General features: G+C 43.0%; 1 protein-coding gene across 4 annotated transcripts; it reads left to right on the top strand.

Moving 5' to 3' along the window:
- The first annotated feature begins 6 nt into the window (after positions 1-6).
- Positions 7-27,374, top strand: LOC310857718 (nuclear factor of activated T-cells, cytoplasmic 3-like). Of its 4 annotated transcripts, XR_014569172.1 has the most exons (16): positions 7-473; positions 5,108-5,333; positions 6,096-6,330; positions 6,625-6,734; positions 7,168-7,271; positions 8,494-8,824; positions 9,101-9,263; positions 9,741-9,940; positions 11,014-11,186; positions 11,719-11,859; positions 12,736-12,791; positions 13,987-14,341; positions 15,542-15,906; positions 17,778-17,991; positions 23,352-25,789; positions 26,232-27,374. XR_014569172.1 is itself a non-coding variant. In XM_083763551.1 (15 exons), the coding sequence occupies exons 1-15, from the start codon at positions 362-364 to the stop codon at positions 23,483-23,485; spliced, it is 2,901 nt and encodes a 966-aa protein (XP_083619677.1). In that variant the 5' UTR covers positions 7-361; the 3' UTR covers positions 23,486-27,374. The 4 variants fall into 4 exon arrangements, 3 of the variants coding, with proteins under 3 accessions (XP_083619677.1, XP_083619676.1, XP_083619675.1); XM_083763551.1 differs by having other exon boundaries at positions 6,643-6,734; positions 23,352-27,374; XM_083763550.1 differs by having other exon boundaries at positions 8,506-8,824; positions 23,352-27,374.

Raw genomic sequence — 27,374 nt, 5'->3', positions numbered from 1 at the left:
CAGGAGGACTGCCGCTGCTTTGTTTGTAACGTGGAAGTTACAGTGTATATCCTCTCCGCGGATTACTTTTAATCAACTTAATAACCCGTCATTAATTAATAATAACAACGCATAACGCATCGATTACATTCAACATCATAGAAAGGCTGATGTCGCACGTGTAAGGCTACCAGATCGGTCTCGAAGCCGTCGTGTTGTGTGTTGGGTGTCATTTAACAACTTTGCTCCGGTGGATGGCCGCCAGATCGGACTTGTTGCGTCCGTGATCGAGACAAAAGTGTCCCGTATGGGTTTTGTGTTGGCCGGCTTGAGACGCGCGGCTGTCCCGGTGCTGTCGTCCTAGCAGCCACTATATAGTCCCATGACTACTGTAAACTGTAGCGGCAACGAGGAGCTGGACTTCAGACTCATTTTTGGAGAAGACGCGGCTCGACAGCCGCTAGTTGAGGCTGCGCCAGGCCCCAATGCTGCAGGTGAGGGAGACAGATCTGTTTATGTATGGGTTATTACTTATTATTCATCTGTTGTATTTTATACACTGTTCATTATTAGCAGTGGTGGTACTCAGATGTTTTGCTTTAAGTAAAGGTAGCAATACCACAAACACTTACAAGTTATTAAAAGGCTTGTGTTCCAAATGTTACTTGAGCCAAAGTACAAAAGTATTCGCATCAAAATAGATGTGCAAGTGCCTGAGATGTAGTGGAGTAGAAGTAAAAGTACTGAACATTTGAAATGCGATCCAGCAAAGTAAGACATTAAAATGCCTCAAATTCGAAGAACCGTAGACTACTAGTTACTTTACACCACTGGAGACAGATCTGGATTATTAATCTGTTTTATTTATAGACTAGTTATATCCCTTCTGACGAGGTCGCCATCAGATTAATTGCGTTTCTCTCCTACTAAAGTTATTTTCTTCAGCGGTTAAAGTGCCATAAACTGAACTAAATACGTCTTATACAATTGCCATATCCATTGATTGAAGTATTTATTAACAGTTTACAGAATTACAGTACATTTCAAGCACAACTCGATACAAAAACTTAACTGTGGGTGGACGATACCATAAAGCATTACACTTGTTTTGTTTACAAGCGGGTCTACCGCCTTTGAACTAAACTAAATTCCTAAATCATAGTTAAACTTCAAGTTAAGTTTAAATGGGGTGAGTGTTCAGGTGAATACGTGTTGCATTATAGATTGCAGAAATGTCTTCTGCATGGTCCAGCGGCTCTAGTAGGCTAAGGCTAGCTGGGTGGTTGTTGCACAAAATGAGAAACAAACCGAATGAAAGTTGACACCCAGCCTGTCAAAGCAGGGAAGTGTGGCTTTTACAAGTGTTGCTTCCTTGTTTTGTACCCGCCCTAACAGAACAGACACAGTGCCGACAGACAACTGGCACTGTGGCACTAACTACAGTGCACTCTGGCTCTGACAGCTCCCCAGCCAGGGCGAATACAGGTCGAATGGGCACCTGACCTCAAAGAATGAATATAATAATTAAATGTATGCTTTGGAAATTGCAGGTCAGAAATTATTATAAAATCATATAAAGGTATGTACATGATTTGAACGTGCACAGTTGCATCATTATCTTGTTTACCGGTATGTCCATAATGGCTAGCTATCCACAGGTTTTGCAACAATTGAAGACCTTCATTTAAATGTTATTACAATTATGTATGTATCCCCTCCTTGTGCTCAGGTGCCCGCTATTCCTGATAGTTACCCTGGCAGCTGGCACGGCCGCACTAGTGGCACTGCCCCCCAGGGACACACTGTTGCATCAGATAACACATTGACATTCATTACATTCATGGGTTTTTGCATACAAGTAAAGAGACCCATTTCATGTTCCCGTATCAAGGCACAATCAGCCGTCTCTCTGGGCCTTTTTGCATTTGGCATTCAGAGCAGGTGCGTGGGTGTCTGTGTTATGTGAACTGTGGTATTCATAGTGGGGTAGCTCTGCGGACACGGCCAGCATGTTGGCTACACAGTTTCTCAACCTGTGGGTTGGGGCTCACACGTAGGTCCTGTCACTCCTGTGAGAACATTGCCAGTTGGCCCCCAAATAATGGGTGAAACACTAAGATTTACTGATATTTTTTTACAAGCTAGAACACGATTGATCATTAAAGTAAACATGCTCTGAAAATGCCCACCTATCTGACCATGGCATCCTTCATATCATCAAGGACCCCCAAAAGGCCCAAATGTATATGAATTTGGCCTTGTGGAATGGTTATATGTTGTGCCAGGCAGTGCAGGGACCCTCGTACAAGATACAATGTGTTAAAAATGTCTCAAAGATTTTCCAAAAATGCCACGTGTTTTGTCCAGGGTATATCTTTTTTAAATGGCCAATGTGCTTGTACGTGCTATTTTCAAATAGCTGAAGTGATTTTGTTAGGGTGGTGTTGTTGGGCGGACCCTCTGAACCACTTGGACCCCCCTGGGTACTCCCCGGAACTCATTTTGACAAACCACAGGGCTGCAGCAGCGATAGTGAGCTTGCTGAATAGTTGTAGATATTCTGTTACGAAGGCAAGCCGATCCCCAGTACAGAATATACTGATGGATTCTTGTGGCATATGTTGGCACACAAAACAAATGACTGAGGACAATAGATGGCATTGATGTCGTGCCTATTTGTTTTCATTTTACTACTGTCTCAGCTGTCTGTTGGCTAATGGAACTTTAGATCAGTGGTTCCCAGAGTGAGGTCCAGGCCATGCAGGAACCCCAGGGGGTCCAAGGGGGTTTCCAGCAGAATAGTGGTGTTTAGCTGTAGAAACACACTGCCCACTTGCTCTATTTTGGTGTTTTCACTGTTTATTTTGGTAGACGGGAATGTTTTTCGACTTGACTACAATAAAACACCAAAATACAGCAAGAAGGCGGTGTGTTTCTGCAAGCTAAACACCACCAGACCACCTCACTACTCCACTGGCTGATAACTGCTGGCATACAGGGAAATGAGGTGTAAAAACAATATTGAATGTTATGTGAACATGGGGGAAAGTTACACTGTGCTATGCCTTTACGTGCAGTACTTAAGTAAATGTACTTAGTTACTTTACAGTTTACACCCCTGCTCATAAAGCTGCTGCAACCTGTGTAACCACAAATGAAAGTTTGCATTGCAAATGTTCGGCCCTCATATGTTGTTTAATGGTTCACTTCTACTACTGCAAGATTAATTTAATGATTGTGAAGCGTCTTTTCTTTTTCTCTTCGACACAGTAAAAAAAGTCCTTTTGCACACCTACGTCACGGTCAAGGGACAGGTGCGTAGGAGTAGTCAACATGAGAAAAGCAATGGAGCTCAATGCACACTGTCTTCACTTTGAGCAGAAATTGAATGATACTTTTATTCCATCAGACATTCATCCCAAGTTCTGAGCGACCGAAATGTATCATTAAACTTTCTGCGGACTCCTTTGCTTTTGTCAAACGAATCAACGCAAATTAAATGGAATGGATTTACTGCACAATCGGCTAAATATATTGGCATGATAAACCACTAGCCCTATTTTATACTTATAATGTTGTGAGAAACGGGAGGCGATAGCGATGTGTGATTAATTGGCAAGCTTTCCCAAGATTCCTTGCGAAGCATAGCGGAAGCAAAACGGAAGAACGGTAGGGGACGTTCGGTAGACCAATCAGTAGAGCGTGCCTTCAAGATTCCGCTTGACTTCCTTCTCCCGTTGCAGCGGCCAATGAGATATACTTTTTTAATAACTGATACATAGAAAGGGGCTAGCGCCCCTCAAAACTAGGAAAACTACACCAACTGCGAAAATAGCCAATCTACACACTTGTGTTGTGAACCTTCTATTTTCACTATTTTTAAACATTTGAACATTTTGATTATAGATTCGTGATTTAAATCAATTATTTTTTAATCATAGGCGATTAAATCAGTATGTTTTATTAACTGTTGCACGCCTGAACTCTTCTCACAAAGCACAAGATGGTTAAGAAGTCATAACATTTGACGAGTTCTACTTCCTGATCAGTAAGCCCATTAGCCAGGTCCTTCCTTACTACAACAAGGTCAGCATGTCACTCCAGCTCTGCTCCCAAACCCTGATAACTACCCCCACCCAGGTAGTAGGCCTGTCCCAAACCGCAATAACTACCCCCACCCAGGTAGTAGGCCTGTCCCAAACAGCATTAACTACCCCCACCCAGGTAGTAGGCCTGTCCCAAACCGCAATAACTACCCCCACCCAGGTAGTAGGCCTTTCCCAAACCGCAATAACTACCCCCACCCAGGTAGTAGGCCTGTCCCAAACAGCATTAACTACCCCCACCCAGGTAGTAGGCCTGTCCCAAACCGCAATAACTACCCCCACCCAGGTAGTAGGCCTGTCCCAAACCGCAATAACTACCCCCACCCAGGTAGTAGGCCTGTCCCAAACCGCAATAACTACCCCCACCCAGGTAGTAGGCCTGTCCCAAACCACAATAACTACCCCCACCCAGGTAGTAGGCCTGTCCCAAACCACAATAACTACCCCCACCCAGGTAGTAGGCCTGTCCCAAACCACAATAACTACCCCCACCCAGGTAGTAGGCCTTTCCCAAACCGCAATAACTACCCCCACCCAGGTAGTAGGCCTGTCCCAAACCGCATTAACTACCCCCACCCAGGTAGTAGGCCTGTCCCAATTATTGCATCATCGCAATGATCGCAACTATGTGACATAATCAGTTATGGTCGACTCGTCGTCAGTATCATCTCTCAACCGTATCAATTAATCTGTTGAACAACAGCGGAAATAGCCAATCTACAAGCTCACAATGAATGCAATGTGTTGTTGTAACTGCGTTGTGAGTTTGTAGGTCAGCGATTTCCACTACTGTTTGAAAGTTTAAGATTATTAAATGGATGTCCTGTTTTGGCCATAGATGATTTGTTATGTTATCAGTTTAGTGGAATTTCTGTTCTACAAAACCAATAAGGCAAACAGAAATGTAACTCTGATCAATATGCTCCAACATTCAATGCCCAAAGCACGATTAATCCCAATTATTTGTATGACATTAATCACCTAACTGAAATGACATGATCGTGACTTCTCTCTGCATCCAGGATATGGCGAAGTACAAGGGCCCCGGTACGCCTCTGTGGGGAACCTCAGATCATTTGATTGCCCCAGTATTCAGATCACCAACAGCCATCCAGACACGGGCAGCTGCCAGGATGCCAAGGGGTCCGGCGGGGCGGAGAGCCAGGGCACCGAGCAGCAGACCTGGAACAGAGATAACCTCTATCTGTCTCTGGATCCCTACTACAGGGACGCTAATCTCAACCCAAGGTTAGCATAGTTTATTTTTAATTTAATTTAATTTTTCCTTTTTTATTATTCTTTTATTTAATCTTGTTTTCATTTTTATTATTATTATTATTTTTAGCTTTTTATGCAGATACATTTTTTTAATCTTTTGAAAAGGTGGTTTTAGGCGCTCAGTTGGCGCAGTTCTAGCCTAAATGTCTGTCCAGTGTCCACTGCCCACCACCGCAGAGGCTGTGGGTTTGAGCGTCTATTACGAACACAATTGGCCAGTGTTCGGGGGAGGGGTGATATTTGTCACTGCACGTACTCCTACGGGCTTGGGCCGCGCCTATCAGCAGGACTAAGGCTTTATGTCCTCTCGGTGGGGGCTCCTCACTGGCAGGTATAGTAGGATACAAAAGCAGTGACGACACACAAATGTGTTGGGGAGAAAAAAGGTGTTTTTAGTTTAGTTTGTATTACTTTTAGTGTTGGATTTAGTTGTTTTAATTGTAATATGGTCAGGGGCGAGATTCGGCGAAGATTTTAGTTGTAGTTACTCTTGTGAATTATACATAATACAGTATCAGTGAGTTATCGTCGTTTTGTAAAAACCTAGTTATTCTTTCCTTATTTCATTAGTTTGAGTTAATATCCCCGTCTCAACCCATAGCCCGGGCAGCAGCCTGTCGTCGCGTAGCTGGCTGTCGGACATCTCGTCGTTTTTATCGTCGTTTTGTAAAAACCTATTTATTCTTTCCTTATTTCATTAGTTTGAGTTAATATCCCCGTCTCAACCCACAGCCCGGGCAGCAGCCTGTCGTCGCGTAGCTGGCTGTCGGACATCTCGTCCTGCGAGTCCTTCTCCCACGTGTACGACGATGTTGACGGGGAGCTGAACGAGGCGGCGGCTCGCTTCACACTGTGCTCCCCGCACGGGACCACCCCCTCTCCTCTGCCCTCGCCGGGCTGCGGCGGAGGGGCGTTTGGCGTGGAGATCTGGCAGCAGCAGTACCAGCACACACTGGCTTTCACCCAGGTTATTATAGTTTTCAATTTGGGAAATTAGTTTGATAACTTTTTTGATAATAAAAGTAGCATAGCTAAATATTATGTATGAAGAAAAACTATGGATATTTTCTCTATGATTTCAGTCAGTTTGAGGTAGTTTTGTAAACACTATATAGTTTCAGTTACTGTAGTTATAGTTTGTCTTTTTTGTAAAGCCCTGTTTATTTATATTTTTTCCCTCCATTCTTTTTAGCCAGTTCTAGTTTTGGTTATTTTGTTAGATTTAGTTACCGTAAGTGTAATAACCCTGGCCTTTACCTAGGCCCTCTCCCCCCACCAGTCTCCCCGCCAGTCGCCCTGCCCGTCCCCACGCCACTCGCCACGCAACAGTGTCACCGAAGACAACTGGCTCAACCCACGGCCCACATCCAGGTCAGTGGTGGAAGGAGTACTCTGATTTCTCTTCTTAAAGTTGCATCATATAACTTGTTTTAGTGAACAAAATGTCATTTTGACCAATCTGTATGGTAGAGAGTATACAGTACATACAGTAACAGTACATGTATGTATAACTGATAGGGGTGGGACGATTGACTTACCTCCCGATATTCGATATCGATACCTATAGTGCCCATTCCATTTATATTGCTTTTAGCGCCATCGCCGTAGATGTACGGCAAATGGAATTAATACGGCCCCCTGCCATTGCTGTAGATGTACGGCAATTGATATTTTATAGTGGTTATGATAGATCGAGTCGTAATGGTAAATGGTGCATTTATATAGCGCTTGATTTCCAAAGCGCTTTATAAAGGTAAAGGAAGTTAAAAATCTAAAGTCCAGTTACTTTCCACCACTGGTCCAGGTCCAACTCCAGGCCCACGTCCCCTTGTGGTAAGAGACGGCATTCCAGCGCTGACGGACGAGCACGCTCCCCCTCCCCTCACCACTCACCCAGCCCTACTCCAGGTGAGCACCGGCACTATTATTATACATATGGCTATTATTTGACGTAATCACTATTATTGTTGATTTATTAGTCAGAATCATTTCCATTAATCTGTATTTTATCGTCAATTATATTGTGTTTTTTCGAAACACCTACACCTACTACACGAAAGCATCAAAAGTCATGATGCAATTTTGAGCGTGTAGATCTGCTACTTTTAATTTTTTAACCCATTCTGGGCGGGAACGAGCTTGTAGGTCTGCTATTTTTGAAAAATCATGAAAATGTGGCACAAATCCTCGAATATATATTTATATATATAATAAATATATATTTCAGAGCCAACGTTTTTAACTCAAATCTTTGCTTCTGGGGCGTCCCAAAATTCTCACATGTCTCCCCCCTGCTCCGCTCCCTCCACTGGCTCCCGGTCGCTGCCCGCACAGAATACAAAACTCTGATGCTGGCATTCAAAGCAACCAAAGGTATGGCTCCCCCATATCTTGCAAGTATGATTGAACCCTACAAACCCTCCCGCGCACTCAGATCAGCCAACACAGGGAAGCTGGAAGTACCCTCACTAAAAACGCCGGGACAACGCTCCACACGTCCTAAACTCTTCTCCCTTCTGGCTCCAAAACTGTGGAATGCACTTCCCGTTGCAGTCAGAACTGCAGCATCACTCCCAATCTTCCGCCGTAGTCTGAAAACCCACCTTTTCAGACTCCATCATGGCCCATAGCACTTATCCTACCCCCTTAGATAGCATCTTTGTAGACTTAGATAGCATTTGATACAGACTTATAGCATGTTATGTAGACAACACTATAATTGCATTGTATGTAGTCATAGCACGTCATAGTACATTTGTATAGTATATTGTATAGTTTATATGTATAGTTTCATTATATAGATATTCCACTGTTACGTTCTTAGCTTATGCACGTTTCATGATAAATGCTTTTTGATGTGATGATGTGATGTATTCCCATGCTTTTTTGTTCTTGCTTAATGTAAATCGCTCCGGATTAAGAGCGTCTGCTAAATGCCTAAATTGTAAATTGTCCCTGGAACAACATATTTTCAGATGGGGGTCGGCAGCCAATTACATATGATCTTGGGGGTCCTTGACATGGAAACACACGTTTTTCAGAAAACTTTCAGGATTTAGAAGACATTTGTAGAATCGTTCCCAGGTCTAAATGGGCTAATATATATATAAATCCGTCATAATGAGGACAGGCCTGTCTCCAGGTCACTCTCCCAGAGGCAGCGTGACCGAGGACTCCTGGATCGGAAGCCCCACCCTGGGCCCCGTTCTCTATGGCTGCTATCCTGAGCTGGACGTTCCCTCCAAAACCAGGAGGACCACTAGTACTCCTCAACTGTCTGCGTTGTGTGGCCAGGGAGAGGAGCTGGGAGCGTCGCTGCCTTTCCTGGACTCACCGGGAGGAGGAGGAGGAGGAGGAGGAGAGGCGTGTGTCCAACAGGATGCCGGTCTGGCTGAGCTGTTTCTCCCGGTCCCCTCCTTCAGCTGGAACAAGCCCACACCTGGCACCACTCCCCTGTTCAGGTTGGTGCTTCTTTCATCATCATTGGCAGAAGCAGAGGTTGTAGTTGTAGAAGTAGCTATCGTGTTTAGTATAACACTATCTTCATTTTGGTTCCTTAATATTTCCACTAGACCGGTTTACTCCGGGACGACACACGTCAGAAACGATGCATCGACTGCTGTTGTTGTTGATAACATTATGCATAGGCACAAATGGGAGACAGACAGATCTTGGGTACAGAATTCGCGCTCTGCAAAAAGCTGGTCTAAGCCTTATGTCTTGTTTCCCGTCTCCAGGAGCTCATCGCTGCCCCCTCTGGACTGGCCCCTGCCCAGCAAGTATGGCCACTGTGAGCTGAAGATTGAGGTGCAGCCAAGAGCCCACCACAGGGCCCACTATGAGACAGAGGGGAGCCGGGGGTCTGTCAAGGCAGCTTCTGGAGGCCACCCTGTCGTCAAGGTCAGCGGTTCTCAAACATTTTTATGTCAAGGACCCCCCAAATTGATCACCGATGTGAAACATTGCTGTTATGGTCGATGACCGACATTTACTGATGTTGATATTAATTGTATGAAAAGGAAAAACGAGCACAATATTGACATTTTGGCCCATATCCGAACATAAACAACTTAAATGTAAGTTGTCAACTCGTTGACCACATTAGAGAAGACTTGTTAAGAGCTCTTAGCACGTCGTCGTGCTGTATGTGTGCCACATCACTAAAAGTAATATGATACCATTTAACCCATTTTGGGCGGGAACCCCTTTTGGTGTTTTAAACATTATGTTATAATTTAGCTATTGAAAAATAGCAGATCTAAAAGCTCATAGCGCGCCACCGAGTGGCACGCTATGAGCTTGTAGGTCTGTTATTTTTGAAAAATAATTATGGCACTGCCTGCCTTAATGCAATGCAATGCTTGTGCTTGTTTACAGTTGAGTGGCTACAGTGCTCAGCCAGTCAACCTGCAGGTGTTCATAGGAACAGCTGACGAGAGATATCTGAGACCTCACGCCTTCTACCAAGTACACAGAGTCACTGGGAAAACCGTGTCGACTCTGTGCCTGGAGAAGACTGTAGGCATCACAAAGGCTCTAGAGATACCTCTTCTGCCAGAAAATGGCATGACGATCAGGTAATGTTTCTTTTATTTTTGTTGCCGTACGATTTGTCACACACGTTACCACAGTGAAATTTGTTCTCCGCATTTTACCCATCTCTTGGAGCGGTGAGCCACAGCCAAGGAGCGGTGAGCTGAAGCCGTTCCCACACTCGGGAATCATTTGATTAGTTGATTTGACCCCCCAATCCAACCCTTTGATGCTGAGTGCCAAGCAGGGAGGCATTGGGTCCCATTTTTACAGTCTTTGGTATGACCTGGCGGCGGCCGGGTGTCGAACCCCGGTCTGCTGTGTGGAGGGTAATTAATCACATAAAAGAACACAAACAAAGCTGATTCTAACAATATATAACCTCGTTATCAATGTTAATGACTAAATGTGAAAGAAAAAACAGACCCGTCTGAACTGCGTGTTACTGTACTGTACTGTACTGTACTGTACTGTACTGTACTGTACTGTACTGTACTGTACTGTACTGTACTGTACTGTACTGTACTGTACTGTACTGTACTGTACTGTACTGTACTGTACTGTACTGTACGTGTGTGTGTGTGTGTATAACTGGCTGCTCTCCCACTGTCAAACTGCACTCGCAGTGTTTGTCCTTTGTGCAAGGTATTCCTGTACTTCTCATTATGTGGACATTAATAAACATTTCAAGTGTGTGTGTGTGTGTGTCTGTCTGCACAACAGTGACACTTGGTGGTCAACAAACGTTATTTCCGTGCTTGGACATACACATGGACAAATACACGGACAGACACGTACACATAGGAACACACATTGCTGTCTGCACCACTCAAAAATGTATAGATAGGACAATGGAAAAGGGCGCCATTTATTCTTACGGCTTTGATTTCGTTCCAAAATCCACCTTTTACGCAGATCAGTGCAGTTATGTAAAAATGTGAAAATCGGCCTCGTGGTGGTGCTATAACAGGCCGTTCTGGATAATTTGGGGCAGAGGTTCGGATACACGGACGGAGTGCAAAACATACTCTCCCCATGCCTTCGGCCTGGTGGAGACAATGATGCTTTTAGGAAAGAAAGCATGTCAACTAAATGAAATGTATTTCTTGATCTTCAGCATTGACTGCGCAGGCATCCTGAAGCTGCGGAACTCGGACATCGAGCTGCGGAAAGGAGAGACAGACATTGGGCGGAAGAACACACGCGCACGTGTGGTGTTTCGGGTCTACATCCCTCAGCCCGACGGCAGAGCCCTGTGTCTGCAGGCAGCTTCTGTCCCCATAGAATGCTGTGAGTTCATTTGGCGGCAATAGGCGATCTACAAGCTCATACCGCTTCACAAAGTGACACGTTGTGAGCTTGCAGATCGGCTCGGTGAAGAGAGTTGGTGTAGACTAGGAAGACAATGAGGGGGCCAAGTAGACCCCTGGGGTACACTGGTTAACGAGGTGATTAAAAGTGCTGTAAGGGGTATTCTTTTGTTAAAATAAATAGTTCTTTGTTACAAAGTACTATATTGTGATAGTAACCATTGCTATAGAGCCCATAGACTGTTCAGTAATGGGTCTCCCTGTCTATCAAGCTCTTTTATCAACGGGAAATACATTTACAGGTGGGTTTCCAATTTCATCCAAGAATGTATGTATGGCAATGTTTTTTCCAATATTCTAATCAACAATCTTTGTTTCTGCGTAATATAGCTTCAGCTTCCTGTTCTAGCTGACAGGAGTATCACCCAGTGTGGTCTTCCTCTGCTGTAGCCCAGATCTGGACAATGAGTGTTTAGACAAAGTATTGTGTACTAAATGATTTTCCCTTTCAGCCCAGCGTTCAGCTCTGGAGCTTCCCCAGGTAGATGGCTTCAGCCCATCTAGCTGTGCTGTTGACGGGGGGCTGGAGATGGTCATCACTGGCTCCAACCTGTCCCCTGAATCCAGGGTCATCTTTGTGGAGAAGGGTCCCGGTAAGACTGAGTGCATGCATTTACAGTACACTGACTTTTAAAATGAGTACTTTTTAACTGGTGGATATTTAGATTTTGTGATGAAGCTACCCTCGATCAGTCCATCAGGGAATGAGCAAGGCCACGCAATCCGTTGCTCCAGAGTAGTTCCGGAGCAACGGATTGTGTGGCCTTGCTCATTCCCTGATGGACTGATCGAGGGTAGCTACTGGGACGTAAGTCGGGATTTGATCAACCCCGGCTGGGTCGCCTGAGTGAGGGGTATGATGTTGGTAGACCTGAAACCCTGTTGACCTCAGGAAACATCACTGAGGATACGTCCCAGGTGCATCCATGCAATGTATTTGTTTTAGTTAAAATATATAGGCCCAGGCCGTAGTGTAACGGTCTGGGCACCGGACTGGTAATCCAGTCGCAGTGTGCCGCGGGTTCGACTCCCGGACCCGACACGGCCTTTACTGCATGTCATCCCCCCATCTCTCTCCCGTTTCCTGTCAGCCTACTGTCTGTCCCTTCAAAAATCAATAAAAGGCGTAAGCCGCAAAAAAAAAAAAAAAATATATATATATATATATATATATATATATACAGTATAATAATTTGGGGGGTTTGAAACTGTCTAGACGATATTGTTATTTGTTAGTGGTTCTCAAACTCTTCTTGCCAAGGACCCACAAAGATTTTCAAATAGATTAAAACATGTTTGATTATCTTTTGGTCAAAACCTCAATAATTTCGAGATCAGCATCGGGCCCAACCAAATCTTGTATTCAAGTTCTAGTCATTTTGAGGGTGAAGTATTGCTTTAATTTAAGCATGACAGTGTAAGAATTTAGCTGAGAGGGAGCTGTGAGTAACTGTTTTCTTGTCCCTCAGATGGAAGAACGCAGTGGGAAGTAGATGTGAAAGCTATTCCTGAAAAGAGCAAAAGTGTAAGTTTACCAACATAACTAATGCATGTTGAATGAATTCCCTTTAGGCTTTGTAAACAAGGCCAGACAATTAACCTAAAATATATATAATAAAAAGTCATGACTGACATATTTAATATACTTTCCAAATTGCATTGTGAACTTGTAGATCTGCTATTTCAACTTGAGTTTTGTGTGATGATGTAGTATGATCAAGTAGGAGTAGGGCATTCATTTATGGGGGAAAAACTAAAACTGTTGGATATAAATGTAGTGTCGGCCCAATAAGCGGCTGGAAATGAGCACAGAGTCAGAAGGTAAAATGCAGCCACACCATGATTTATTCAGAAAAGAAAGGTTACAGCATGGGAAATGGCATGACACAAGCAGCAAAGACATAGGACATGTTGGTGCAGCTCCACCATGTCCTCTCACTGATCTAACACTGAGGCCATTTTTTAAACTAGCTCCTCACCCCTCGCCCTACACACTTCCACTCGGTTTGAGCATAGATATATAAATAATAGAGACGCAATGCAAGTGGATGGGAGGGGAATTCTGGTGCCGTCTCAATTATTTATATATCTATGCTCAAACCAAGTGGAAGTGTGTAGGACGAGTGGCGAGGAGTTTCAAAAAAGGGGGTAGGTACTTCCTGGCAGCCTTTTATAGGCAGCTGAAACAATCAGTGCAGACTACCATATTACCGGTCAAACATGCAACACTTCCGAACCCCACATAACCCACATCACATGAGCCTATAAATCTATATCACTACACAGGTAAGTAAATATCAATTATGCCCACTATTACAAGATAAATCACATATCCCATTATCATTAGCAGCTCCAATGCATAACTCAAACACCCCTGGCCATTTCACTGTGGTCCAGTCCAGACCAATATATGGTGCTCTGGTAGCCTGGGGACTCTTTTGCCCGAACACACTGGAACAGACAGAGTATTCAATTACCCATAACACAGTCTCATATTACATATTACCTATCCTGCCAGATAAGAAACAACTCCCATGTTCATAATACTTTCAATAAACCAGTTCAACTCATGACTTTTCCTTTGTGTGCAAATACAACTGACTAAAGTGCATATGCTGTGCAAATATAAATACTTCGACCACTTCGTTACAATAAATATGGAGATATTATGTAAAATTGTGACAGGCCATAATGGCAACATCCTCCTTTGTGTGTTTCAGTGCAGCATCGTGGTGGAGATCCCCCCGTACCACAACAATAAGAGCACCAGCGCAGCACAGGTCCACTTCTACGTGTCCAACGGCAGAAGGAAAAGGAGCCTAACTCAGAGCTTCACGTACTTGGCGGGCGCCACTGCGGCACCGTTCTGCTTCGTCCCTGCCGGTGGCCGCGGCGCCGCCGGAGCTCCACTGATAAAGCAGGAGCGCTGTGAATTGGACTACATGCCGGCCCATAATCCACCTGGCGTCTATTCAATGATGGTGGCTCAGCTGCCCTCCCCCGACCGAGCCTTCTGTCCTGACAGGCCGCTCTACGATTACCCGGCTCCGCCGCAGCCGGCATATTCACCTGCACGTGAGAACTTTTCCTTTTTCCGCACAAAGGCCCTGTGTGCCACATGTTTGCTGCTGCATCTTATGTAGCTTATCATCGCTGTCGGGTAGAAACCGCCATATCTTTGAGTTTTTTTCGTAAGTTAACACCCTGCTTTATAAGCTAAATGGTGCATTTATAATAAAACGCTTTATTTTATCCAAAGTGCTTTACATAGATTGTGAATTACATTCACCCATTCACACACACACATTCATACACAGATGGCGGGGGAAACCATGCAAGGCACCAATCTTCACATCGGGAACAATTAGGGGTTCAGAGTCGACACTAACTCGGGAGGAGCCCGCTTTCCCTTCCGACCGCTCTACCGGCCACTCTACCCCTGAGACACTGCTGCCCTGCACTAATCATACTACAGCGTCACGCAAAAGCATCAAAAGTAGCAGATCTGCAAGCTTGAACTGCGGTGTGACACGTTTTGATCTTTTTTATCTAAAAGATTCGACCTCACTTTGTCAATCACTTTTACCCACTGCCTCTGAACGTTTTGTCTGTTATTCATGTTTTGTTTTGTTTTCAGACAAGGTTTGATCATCTTTTCTGTATATTGCAGTGTTTTTGAGGCAGCAACAGAAACACACTTTATCAATGGGACAATCGAGGATCGAGAGTGTGTTGTCTTTATATGGCAGCAATATAGCAAAGCTTCAAACTGGGCCAATGAAATAATTATCAGCAGGTGAAATTCTCCTCGCTCATAACAATCTCAGACATTTTTTGTGTTAACCACCTAATCATCTTCATGACTATTCTGTTATGTCCTGACTGCGAGATGTTCCGAATGTTATACGCATATAACTATTTACAGATTCAATATACGTACGCATACGGACTAGGGCATTCACTTCTAGTCATTTACCTAGTTTACTAGTCGACTAGTTGTTTAACTACCTATTATGTAATTTTTTTTGGAAATAAATATTTGTACATTTAAAAACTGTGTACATTGGTGACTATAACTATAATCTACCTGATGTTGAGGCCTACAAAAAACTACCGGTAGTCAACTAGTACCAACAAGGTCGACTAGTGGATTTACTAGTCGACTAGTAAACTAGTCGACTAGTTGCTTAATGCCCTAATACGGACTTCATGGGGCAAGATTATTTGTTACACCTATAAACCTGTGACATGACAATGTTCTGATTTCTCTTTTAGGTCCTTCTCCACTTGCGTACCCCTCTCACCTTCAGCGTGGCTTTGGTCCTGACGTGGCGGGACAGCCGCGGATAAACACTATGCAAACCGTAGACCCTGGACTGGCCTCACAGACCATGCCCTCGCCCAAAACCGTGCCTTACAGCCACCAGTCCAGTTCTCCCGTAAGATCGCCTGTCGTCCCGGCCGCTCGGTCTGAACACCAGAGTCGTCCCCTCAGGCCTGATCAGCACCAGCACCACCACCCTGCCCCGGTCTGTTCCGTCACCAGCCATCCCATAGCACGCTTCCCCTCAACGGGCCGCCCCGAGTCCCTCTCCACCTCGGGGGCAACCAGCTTGCACCTCTCAGCTCCTCAAACCAAGGTTATTATAGTTTTGTCTTTGTTTCATTATTATTATGTTTTCTTTATCGTTTTGAGTTTGTGTTATCAATGGCAGTTTATTTTACATTAGTATTTAAAGCGAGTTCGCTAGTTTAGTTTTTAAAACCTATAGTCCTAAAGTTCTGGGTTTTCCCAGAATACAGATGCTGGGGTTAAAGAATAAGATTGTGGATACAAAGTGGCTGAAATGATCTCCCTTTCAGTTCAGTCACCCGGGAGAGTCCCAGAGTAGAGGCGCTGCTCCTTCACCTGGCAGGGAGCCAGTGGTTTGGGCATCTAGTAAGGATGCCTCCTGAGTGTCCCTAGGGAGGTCCTGGGGGGAGGCCCCCAGGCAGACCAGGGACCAGATGGGGGATTATGGTCTATTTTCGTCCATGCAAAACCCCTTATCCCTAAACTAAAGCTTTTTTTTAAATGTATTATTTTTTATATATATATATTTAATAGTTCAACTAGCCGATCTACATCAACACGTTGTGAGCTTGTAGATTGGCTATTTGAAATATAAAAAAATGTTTTTCAAAATAGTAAAAAGAGAAAGCAAAGTAGTTTACGGATAAGGGGCTCTGTTTTCGCGACGCTGCCCGCAAGTCAGCCGCTGTCTGAAAATTACGAGTATAGGAGCTTGCTCTGTCCCTAAATGGTATTATGGTGGTCCAGCGTCACCTGCAATCCATTATGCAGACACCGGTATTTGCGCCTAGAGGTGTGGTCATGGGTGTGTTGGCACGCTTTCCCCTAAATGGCTATTTTGGTCGCCACATTTGGGAAGGCACATAGTGGAGTTTAAAAGCACCCGTAAACGTAATGCCAAATTAGATTGGTATAGAGCGGCGTGTGCTGCGCGCCTGCATTGGAGATGTCCGCGGAGTCAGGCTGCTTCATCTCTGCTTATTCTCATACGGATCTCTTTGTAATTTTCCTATAATCAGCAGTAGGAAAGTGAGTCTAGTCAAAGAAGTTATTTAACTTGTGCCAGGCATTGTGCGCGATTCCATTTGCTCGTTCAGTTTCATCACCCCAAGCATAGCGCAACAAATGGGGTTTAATCCGATTTCCCGAACTTTATTTTTCGCTTGATACCGTTTCGTAGAGACGGCATACACGCACAATCTATATACCAAATGAAAGCTTGAATTTCGGAGATTACACAGCACGTTGACATTTTTAAAATTAGATCTGAGCGAGTTGTGACTCAATGAAAAGATGAGTGTTCTTGGCTCTGCGCGGTGGGAAGAAAAAGAAAACTGCACGGGAGGTGGGGTGCAGCACAAGTGAGACTTCAAGGCAGCAAAGCATCACTATTCCATGGGCTATGAGCATAGACCGTAAGCTAAAGCTATGAAGTAATATAGCACTGGGCACAACAGGCAACGGATAAGGGATCTCTTAAAGGAAATGGCATGTGGCAGCGTGGCACGGTGATTGGTTTCATTATTGTAATGCCCAAACCACACCTATGCATAATGTAACCGGTAGCGGAGGTGTTTTATGTTTTTAGACGGGTGACCAAAATAGCCACTTTAGTAGGGGAACACTCGTAGCCCTCATCCCCCGACTCTGGAGAAACAGTCGAAGATGGTATGGTTTAGTTTTCACTATTTTTGAAGATATTGACAGGGATAACAGGGATTTTGTTTTGTTTTGTAAACGCACAATACAGTTTCAGTTAGTTATTATTATTATTATGATAATTTATTTTGTAAAGCCTCATTTACATTTTTATTTCAGTTAACTAAATGTTTCCGTTATTTGGTTAAGTAGGCCTATTAGTTCACTATAAGAACCAAGCCTCCTCTTGACGCTAGCCTCGTTTACCAGCCTTTTTGTTTCATAATTATCCCGACCCAGGCCGCCGCCTCCTCCCCCCAGAAGCCTCAGGTCTCCTCTCCTGGATCTCCAAGGAGAGTCCTCCTCCTCAGCTGTGTGGACCCCCAGAAGCAGCATGCGTCGGCACCCCACTCCCTGTTCTCCAGCTCTGGAGATGTGGTCGGCATCAAGCAGGAACCAGACGAGCTGCCACACCAGGCCTGTATGGGCCTCCAGGAGATTACGCTGGATGACGGTACGTTTGTAGGCATTGGTGTCACGATCCTGATATTTTATACTTGCCAAATAATTCACCCTGTGTCAGCCTTCTGATTGGTCCCTGACTGACCAGCTAGCAGTCTCTTTCTGCCTTGTGCCGCCCTGGTTCCGCCTTGTTTATGTTGAATTTGCTAAAGCATCTTTTTTGGAAAAAACTAAAAACAAATGATATGCCCAGTCACCATGCTGCACCTGTGATGTTCCTTTTTACTGACACCAAGTTTCAAATAAGAATTGAGTGCACAGAATATCAATACGAAGCAACTGAAAAACACCTTATTTCAATGGTAGTGGATGGAGAGAGAGGATTTTTGTCCAACCACAAAACGGCAACCAATGGGTGTGAAGAGGGACACAACCACGGGCGGGACTTGACAAAGGGTGAATTGTCATAGAAACGGTGTGATTAACAATTTTATTGTGTTTTTGGCACTCAACTTTGAAACATAGCAAATTCAAGTACATTTAATTCAGAAAATTACATTTCTGTTTGCCTTTTAAAAATCCATTTTTTTTTTACTGTAGTATGACAAAGTAGGGTATTAATTTACGAGAAAAACACAAAAAGTGGAGATTCTGATAGCGACGTTATCGCCTGATTATGGAAGGCAGAGAAACCAAAAAAGATGCCATTGCACAGCACAGCACACACACACACACACACACACACACGCACGCACAGCAGGGGTGCTGTTGTTGTTCCCAGTAACGGTTTGGCTGTGATTCCAAGTGGACCATGAGGCCCTCAGGCTGCTCTCCCCACGCCTAGCAGATTTAATTAATCACCTCTCGTCACACAAGCTGTGTGTTTGCCCAGAACACACAGTTGTGAAACAGTCTGCTTGTCACCATATGCCCACAGCACTGAGCCGTGTGTTTGCTCTCCTACTGAGAGACATGTTGGCCTGACCAACCCCCTATTGCCAACTGATCTGGGTTAATTATAGTTTTGAGGGCAGTGGTGCAAAGTAACTATAAGTAGCCTACGTTTACTCGGGTACTGTACCTCGGTACAATTTTTAGGTACTATTACTTGAGTATTTCCTTTTTTGTTTGTTATGTTATACTTCTACTCCACTGAATCAGCACTTGCCATGGGGGTTGTGAGGACTATTTGGGTCAATTTCAAGGTTTCAGAAAAGGTGTTACGAAGATTGTTCTCAGTTAGAAAGTGTGTGTCGTGGATAGGTTTCTTTCAGCCTGACCTGTAAGCCTGCATGTGCAGGCCACATCAGTTGTCTCGTCGGCTTGCACTGATGATATCTCCACGGCACCATTTGTGGCTCCAATGGTGCCGTAGAGATATCATGAGCCAGTTGTTGTTCATAAACAGATAGCATACAATCAAGCAACTCATTTTGACTGGTCTTAGACGTGTACGTCACAATATTTGTGCTGGACAGGTGATCAGCTAAATGGCTGTCTAAAAATTGGAACTGATCCACTAGGTCCAGAAACACGCCTCTATGGAGGGAAGTCGCTGTTTCGTCTGACCCTCATGTGACGAGCTCATGTGTCCTACAAGAATGTGATAATGCATGCCTGTTTTTCTTCACCGGCTCAGTGTGCCTCTGTGCAATTCAGTGGCCCCCATCAATTGAGTCTCCATATTGACTTTCCCCAACATTAATAACCCTAACTCAAGCAGCTGTTGCTGCTCTAGGTTATACCAGCATATAAAATAAACTCTTCTAAAACATTTTAATAACAATTTAATTTCTCATCTTTCTTTCATATGATAGGGGGACTGAGCCCCACTAGCCCATTTATAACAGCCACTAATAATAATAATAATAATCAAAGTAGTTCTTCCAGCACTGGTTGCTTGGCTGATGAGATGACTGTGTGTGTGATGACTGTGTGTGCGATGACTGTGTGTGCGCACGTGCTAAATGCTTACATTTTAAAGTGTGTGTGGTAAATGCCTAAATTGTGGGTGTGTGTGTGTGTGTGTGTGTGTGTGTGTGTGCCAAATGCCTAAAGTGTGGGTGTGTGTGCGCGTGTGTGTGTGCCGCTGATGGAGGCGTGCTAAAGATACCTCCCATTTTAATCTGCTACACTTACCCCCTTACACTTACACTTACCGCCCCGAATGCCAGCTGTCAGGCAAAAACCTCTTATCTCCATGTTTCAACATTTTATGTTTGTTCGCAAATTGCAAAACAGTATTGATCAAGCTCACAACGTGTCGCATTGCATTACTTTAGCTATTATTCAATGTGAAAGTTAAAGTATTAACAAGAGCGTGACTAAATAATAACTACAATGGATGGATCCATTGGATAATTTTCTTTATTTTTTTTCTTTTTTTCCTGAAAAGTAACAGTTTTGGACATACAAGGTTTCCACCCAACAGTGACAATATGCCAGCTGTCCTAGCATAGGGCAACCATGACGGTAACTCCAAAAAGACACCATGGCCACTCCCGCCCTACGAGGCGATGGAAATAAGAGCCACGTGCGACGGGCTGTGGCTTTGAACTTGACATTCACCCGCTTTATTTAGTCCTGTCTCTCTTTGCTTCGTTTGCAGTGATGGAAGAAGTTACTCCAATGTTTATTTTTCAACTTAAAGGTCCGCCTCACCTGTTTTCATCTTTACAATAAATGCACAGCATCTCTGTAGGTCTGTAGTTCACGTATCTCGAGAACTCGACCGACTGACTTCAAACTCAGTCAGTGCAGTGGATAGCGTTGAGTCGACTGGATAGGCAGTTGCCCTAGAACCCCAAAGTATAAAATAGGGCTATATATATATATAATATTCGTTCCTGTCCGGCAGAAACCAGCTAACTCCATTTTCAGGTTTTCCATAAATCAATGAATGCCCTTATGTCTGTGTGTTGGTTAAAAATATATTGAACCAATGAAAAGTATTGAAAAGTGCTTCTGACAAATCCAGCTAACTCCATTGGACCCCCAAACTGTCTGCTAAAGTAGCTAACTCCACCCCCTCTCCCCTCTCAAGTAATACATATTTATTGTGACCATAGCCTCCATAGGTCGCATTTACTTTGAAAACTTGCATCTCCCGTCCGTCTGTCCGTTCGTTAGTCACCCACCTCCATATATGGTCACGCCTCGTGACATCACATCTCCATATATGGTCACACCTCGTGACATCACGTGACATCATGGAGACCCTTAGATCTCCATGACATCACGCCTTGTGACACGTTACGCCACCATTATGACCATCTCCATATATGAAGATCACAACACTGACCTCTTCTAACCCTGGATAAGCATACATGGAGAAGACTGGATCATCACCTAGATCTGCATAGGAGCCGGCCAGCAACTCTACTGTACATCTGACTCTCAATGGCCACTCCAGGGCTCCGTAGTTGACTATGAGATGAAGTATTTTCAAGTAAAAAATCTAACAAAAACTTAATTCAACAAGGCAGTTTTCGTTATACCTATATTATTTTCAAAATAAATCAAATCAAATCAAATGACAAGTCCAAATCATTGGTGTGGACTGAGCTTAAAATAAATGGAAGATGGAGGGATGTAGCTTACGTTACAGTTGATTGAGAAACCAATTGAGTGAGATCACCGCACAACAAAAACTCTTACTCTTGAATATATCACTATTTGTAATTGAACAAGTCAAATTGTTTAGCATAATTGTGCCCGGCATCTGTTTCATACAATTTACAAATTTAGAAAACTTCAAAAATAAACACACAGCCTGAGTGCATGTTGATGTGCGCTGGCTTTCTTTCATCTGCTGTCACACATAAGCTCGGGTTTCAGAAAACCACAGCACCTTTGTGAGAGTGGCGAGTGCTATGTATAGAGGTTCTATCTAGAACCATTCCATCTTGTTTTTAGCAGCACTGGGGGAGTATAAATACACACGCTAATTTGTTTGGAGCCATTCTTTTAGTTGTCAGAATACGAGATACGAGGCAGAAACCTTGTATCTCCATATTTCAACAATTTTTCCTTAAATTAACGCCCTACTTTGTTATACACACTACCACATAAATGTTGCAACAATACAAATAGCCTATATTTTGCTAATACAAAATAATTTAAGTGGTTGTGAGTCTGAAAAGCAATACATTAAAATAATCAATATATAATGAATTGCATTTTCATAGCACTTTTCCAAGTGCTCAAAGCGCTTTACAATGGTTCATTCATTCATACATTGGGAGGTGAGGCGGCGAACAGTCGACGCCAGCGTCCTCACTTCCCAATGGTGGCAAGCTCACACCGTCCGACTTATTGGAGGCAATGTAGGGTTCAGTGTCTTGCCCAAGGACACTTCGACATGTGGACAGGAGGAGCCGGGATTCGAACCGCCGACCCAGGGATCATTGGACCTCCTGGGCCACAGCCGCCCTAAAGGCACTCTGCTACCCCCCTGTGGCTGAACCACAATACCTGCAGATCCTAGAAACTTAAAAGATGGAAAGAAAGAAAGAGAAAAAAAAGTCCAGGTCTCATGTCTTAAACAGAGTTAAATGTAGTGTTTAAGTGTTAAATAAGTTAAATGTTTATGTGTTAAAGGTCAGTGCACTGACTCCGAAGTTTCAAATCCACCAGACTTTCCTTTCAGGACAGGTAGATAGATCTATTTTATTAGCTGTATTTACCACTTAAGCCCTATTTTATACATTCAAATTTGTATTCAGAAAATTGCTGATCTAGAACATTTTGATAACAATTTGGCTATTCTTGAAAAACATTACCTGCTTTGGCCTATGGCATGACCCAAACATAGGGACATTTATGTCTCTCCAGCTCTTAATGAACCGAAAATATTATTTATAATATTTTTGTCCTCACTTTCCTTGCATCCTATAGGAGTGCTCTCTCCTAATTGGATGCAATTGGTGGTATCCTGACGTAAAAAATATATATTTTGTGTTCACTAAAGAGCTTAGGAGAAATAAATATAACTAAATCTACAGTTGAACAGTTGGCACATACATATACTCAAGGGGTTAATATGCTGCATTACTTTACTATGTGGGTGTATACGTGTGTGCAAGTCCCACACGTCATTCGCTGATGTGGCAGCTGTCAGCTGACCAGTTGGGTGGGCTACCTACAGTAAGCTCACTGCATGCTCTTCCTGCTCTTTCCTTCCTGAAGTTCGAGTCCTAAAAACAGGGCTAGGGTACAGCCTTACAGGTGCAGCATGGTGACTGGGCATATCATGTTTGTTTTTAGTTTTTTCCAAAATGATGTTTTGGCAAATTTAACATAAACAAGGCTGAACCAGGGCCTGCTGGTTAGTCAGGGACCAATCAGATGTCTGACAAAGGGTGAATTATAAGATCACTTACACCATTTTGTTACTGTGTTTCCTTCTCACAGTGAACGAAATCATCGACAGAGACACCTTCCAGCTGAGCAGCAGTGATGACATGGTCCTGGGAGCCCAGGACCCATATGGCTGGGACCAGAACTCTGCTGACACAGCACTGCAATACTGCGGAAGCCTCCAGTAATTTTGTTCTCATTGCTCAAGCTTAAAGGTATATTCAGTGATTTCACTTAATTCAAATATCACTAATTTTTTTGTTTTGTTGTGATAATCCTCCCTACTATAGAGTGTGCTGGCCATATAAGGAGTTCCTCCCTGTCCCCAGTTAACCCCTGGGGGTCAAAAAACCTTAGGTTTCGTTTTTGACTCTCTATCCTGATTGGACGAAAGGCTGGGTCCCACAGCCAAAAACGAAACTTACGTTTTTTTGAGTGAAATCACTGAATATACCTTTAATATCGTCGCTGTCGAGGCACAAAACCATCTATCTCCATATTTCAAGCTCTTATGGTTTGTTTTCGTACATTTTAACACCCTACTACTTCATCGTACAAGTGCGCGGTGCAAAAGTGGCTAAAATAACCGATCTACAAGCTCACAAGGCATCGCAAACATTTTGAAAGTGATTAGTGGTTATATCTGTGAAGTTTTTATAAATATTGAACCAATGTATTCACAAGAGCTTGTGAGTAAATATTTAACTCAACCCGATTTCCTCAAAAGTAACTGTTCTGGACATACAATGTGTCCGCCCCGACAGCGACGATTATACGCCACTGCTCCAAGGTGTCACTTGCCGACAAAACCTGAAGTAAAACAAGTTAGCTTGAATGTCAGTCGCTGTCTGCAAGCGACGGAGTTGTGTGATGGCGTATAAAGGCATCTTCACGGCGGAGTTGTGTGATGGCGTATAAAGGCATCTTCACGACGGAGTTGTGTGATGGCGTATAAAGGCATCTTCACGTGTCGATGCCGGTGCTATTTTTATGCATTTAACCCATTTAGACCTGAGGACGATTCTACAAATGTCTTCTAAAAAGAAAACATGTCAGTGGTTCTCAAGGTTTTTCATGTCAAGGACCCCAGAAATATGAAATTCGTCGCCGACCCCATCTGAAAATATGTAGTTCCAGAGACCCACAGAAGCAAAGATTTGAGTTAAAATGTGCGCTCTGAAATAATATATATTCAAAGATTTGCACCACATTATCACGATTTTTCTAAAGTACAGTATAACATAATCCTTAAAACACCAAAAGGGGTTCCCGCCCTGCAGAATGAGTTAACTAAGAAACTATTTGCGACTCACCCATCGATCACTTAAATGGGTCTAAAAATGGTTACATTCATTCGGATGCAGGGGGACCTATCTCACCCCTACTAGACTAGAACAGCTGCAGCTGATTTCGTTTTGAGCTTGCACATCTGATACTTGTGATACTTTTCTGTGACACTGTAGTAATAGTACAAGTAGGGAGTTAATTTACGAAAAAACCCAAAAGGTTAAGACTATGGAGATGAGAGGTTTCTGCCCTGTCAGCAATGATATGCAGAACCCTTGCGGCCCGCAACTTGAGAACCACTGACTGAACTAAGGGTTTTTGTACTTTACGTATCATGGGTGGCTAAACTACAGTGCCTCTTCTAGACGCAGCATGTCTGCAGTTTAGTTTTATGAGGTTATTACCAGTGGTGGAACAAGTACTCCCATTATTTTACAGAGTAGTAGATCAGAAGTAGCAATACAATAAAACAATTTACCTACAACATTCTCTTCTTACAAGCAAAAGGCTTTTATACAAAGTATTGGCAGGAAAGCATACTTTGTTAGAATACCAAACGACTCGCCCCTTTACCAACTCGCCCCGCGAACTGTGTTAATGTAGTTAACAGTTAATTTAGTATTTCCCTCCCCCTCTGAAATTTTCTTGTATATAGATTTATTTGATTGTATAGTAGTCGATCTCTGTACTCTGTAAGATTAAGAAAGAATAACATGAGACAGACGGCGACTGCTTAATTAAGTTAATTTAGGACCTTCTAGCAGTTCATTTCGTGTAATTTCATGTTTTGTAATGGCATCATGCTATTATGCCTGTGGATATACAGAGCGATTTAACAATGATAAATTAATATGATAGCCCTTACCCGTTGTGAGATATTTACCCCCCCCCCCTGGTGGCCGCGGGGGGTACTGCGCCCGGTGCGTTTTTAATTCACTAATAAATTCATTAATAATTAATGTGTCAAATCGAAAAAAGGGCTCCGTTACGCCCTCCATATTCATATGGTCAATGCCTGTGTGAAAAGTGGGAGCGATTGGTGCAGGCATTGAGGAGATAAGTGTTTGTTTCTGACAGACAGACAGACACACAGACATTCGGTGAATTATAGTATGATAATACCTTTTTATATAATCACCAACATGAATTATGTTTGTTATTTACAGCTAGGAAAAGTAGTGGGGCGAGATGGAAAAGCGGTGACCGTACCTGTTAAAGGACCACTTCACCACTTTTCAACCTATCTTCATATAATAGGTCCTCACTAATAATCATGAAAAGAATTGCGCAGTTTTTTTCTACTCGGTCTGTGTCTCATAGGAGGGCTGTGGGCAGTTCAGAAACAGTCTTCCAGTGACATCATCGATGGGGAATACAAGCTAATAGAAACTGCAGGCTTTCTAGTCCTGAAAAGTTGCAAAGCGAAAATGGAAGCCATCGTTCTCACGATAATGAAAATCTAAATATTTTTGTAAATAAATCTTGTTTAAGAAAATATCTGCCTCATGATGATGTCACTGGAAGACGGTTTCTAAACTGCCCACAGCCATCCTATGAGACACAGACTGAGTAGAAAGAAATCGTGCCATTTTTTCATAATTATTAGTGAGGACCTATTATATGAAGATAGGTTGAAAAGTGGTGAAGTGGTCCTTTAACCTTTGTTAGAGCGGCTTCGGATTAAAAACGCACATAAAATTTTCTGTCATTTCAGGTAATTTATTAAACATAAATATGAACAGCCTGACTTAAGATTCAAGTAAAATAAATAAAGGAATTCGTAGAAGGCTTATTCTATTTATAAATACGTACAGGTATGTGGTTGAAAATGTTTGCCCTGCCGCTCTGGTTTCCGTTTTGGATCACCTGCAGTCACCTGTCTCATCACAGTGTGACACCCAAATGTAAACTTGTGACACCCAGATGTCACCTTCTGGGACATCACATCGCCATAATCAGATGATCATCATTAATAATAGCTGGCAGCAATAAACAAAATAAGGCCAACATAAAACATTTCATAGCAAATAATAAAGCAAATGTCCAAATCGCTTCAACATACTTGATGGCTCCAAAATAAATTGATAGATTAATTGGTTAATGTAAGTTTTGTAATAATTTGAATCTACAGTAACTATAAAGGTTTTCAAATAATTGTAGTAAACAACTACGATATGTGCCTCTGAGGTGTGGGAGTGGAAGTATAAAGCATTAAAAGAATCATCCAAAATGTCCACCACTGGTTATTAGGCCAAATTGTGTTTGCTTCATGCATCTCAGGAGTTTTAGTTGGATTGAAACATTTATAAAAAGCCTTTTTGTAGCAAAGATGGTTATAATACCTCATTTACATAACCAAAGATTTTACCTGACAATTCACCTTTAATTTAAATTAAAGAATAGCACAAATCTGTAAATTAAATTAGTCTAATTTAAGCAATAGGCTAAATGTTACATAATTTATAAGAACCAATTTGTGATGTAGGTACAGAGGCTGAGGTTTGCCCCAAAATGAGGACAATGTGTTATTTATTGACTAATTCATTTAATGATGAATCTATTTTTGATACTCTGGATATTGCAGATTTAAAAACAAACGTGCTTTGGAATATGCTTTTTGTAGGTTTGTTTTTTTCCTGTATATTTTCTGTACATTTTTCTATTTTGCTTTCAAAAGAACATTTCCCCATCAAGTGTAACTTGTATGTTTTTGAGTGAAGCTAAAGCTACTTAAACTTTTTAAATGTGTATCTTGAGGTTCAAATCAAAAATAAAAGATGTAGAAAATCT

This window comes from Protomyctophum parallelum, assembly GCF_964188405.1.
Source record: "Protomyctophum parallelum genome assembly, chromosome: 4".
NCBI lineage: Eukaryota > Metazoa > Chordata > Actinopteri > Myctophiformes > Myctophidae > Protomyctophum > Protomyctophum parallelum.
This window is presented reverse-complemented; position numbering and strand designations above follow the sequence as displayed.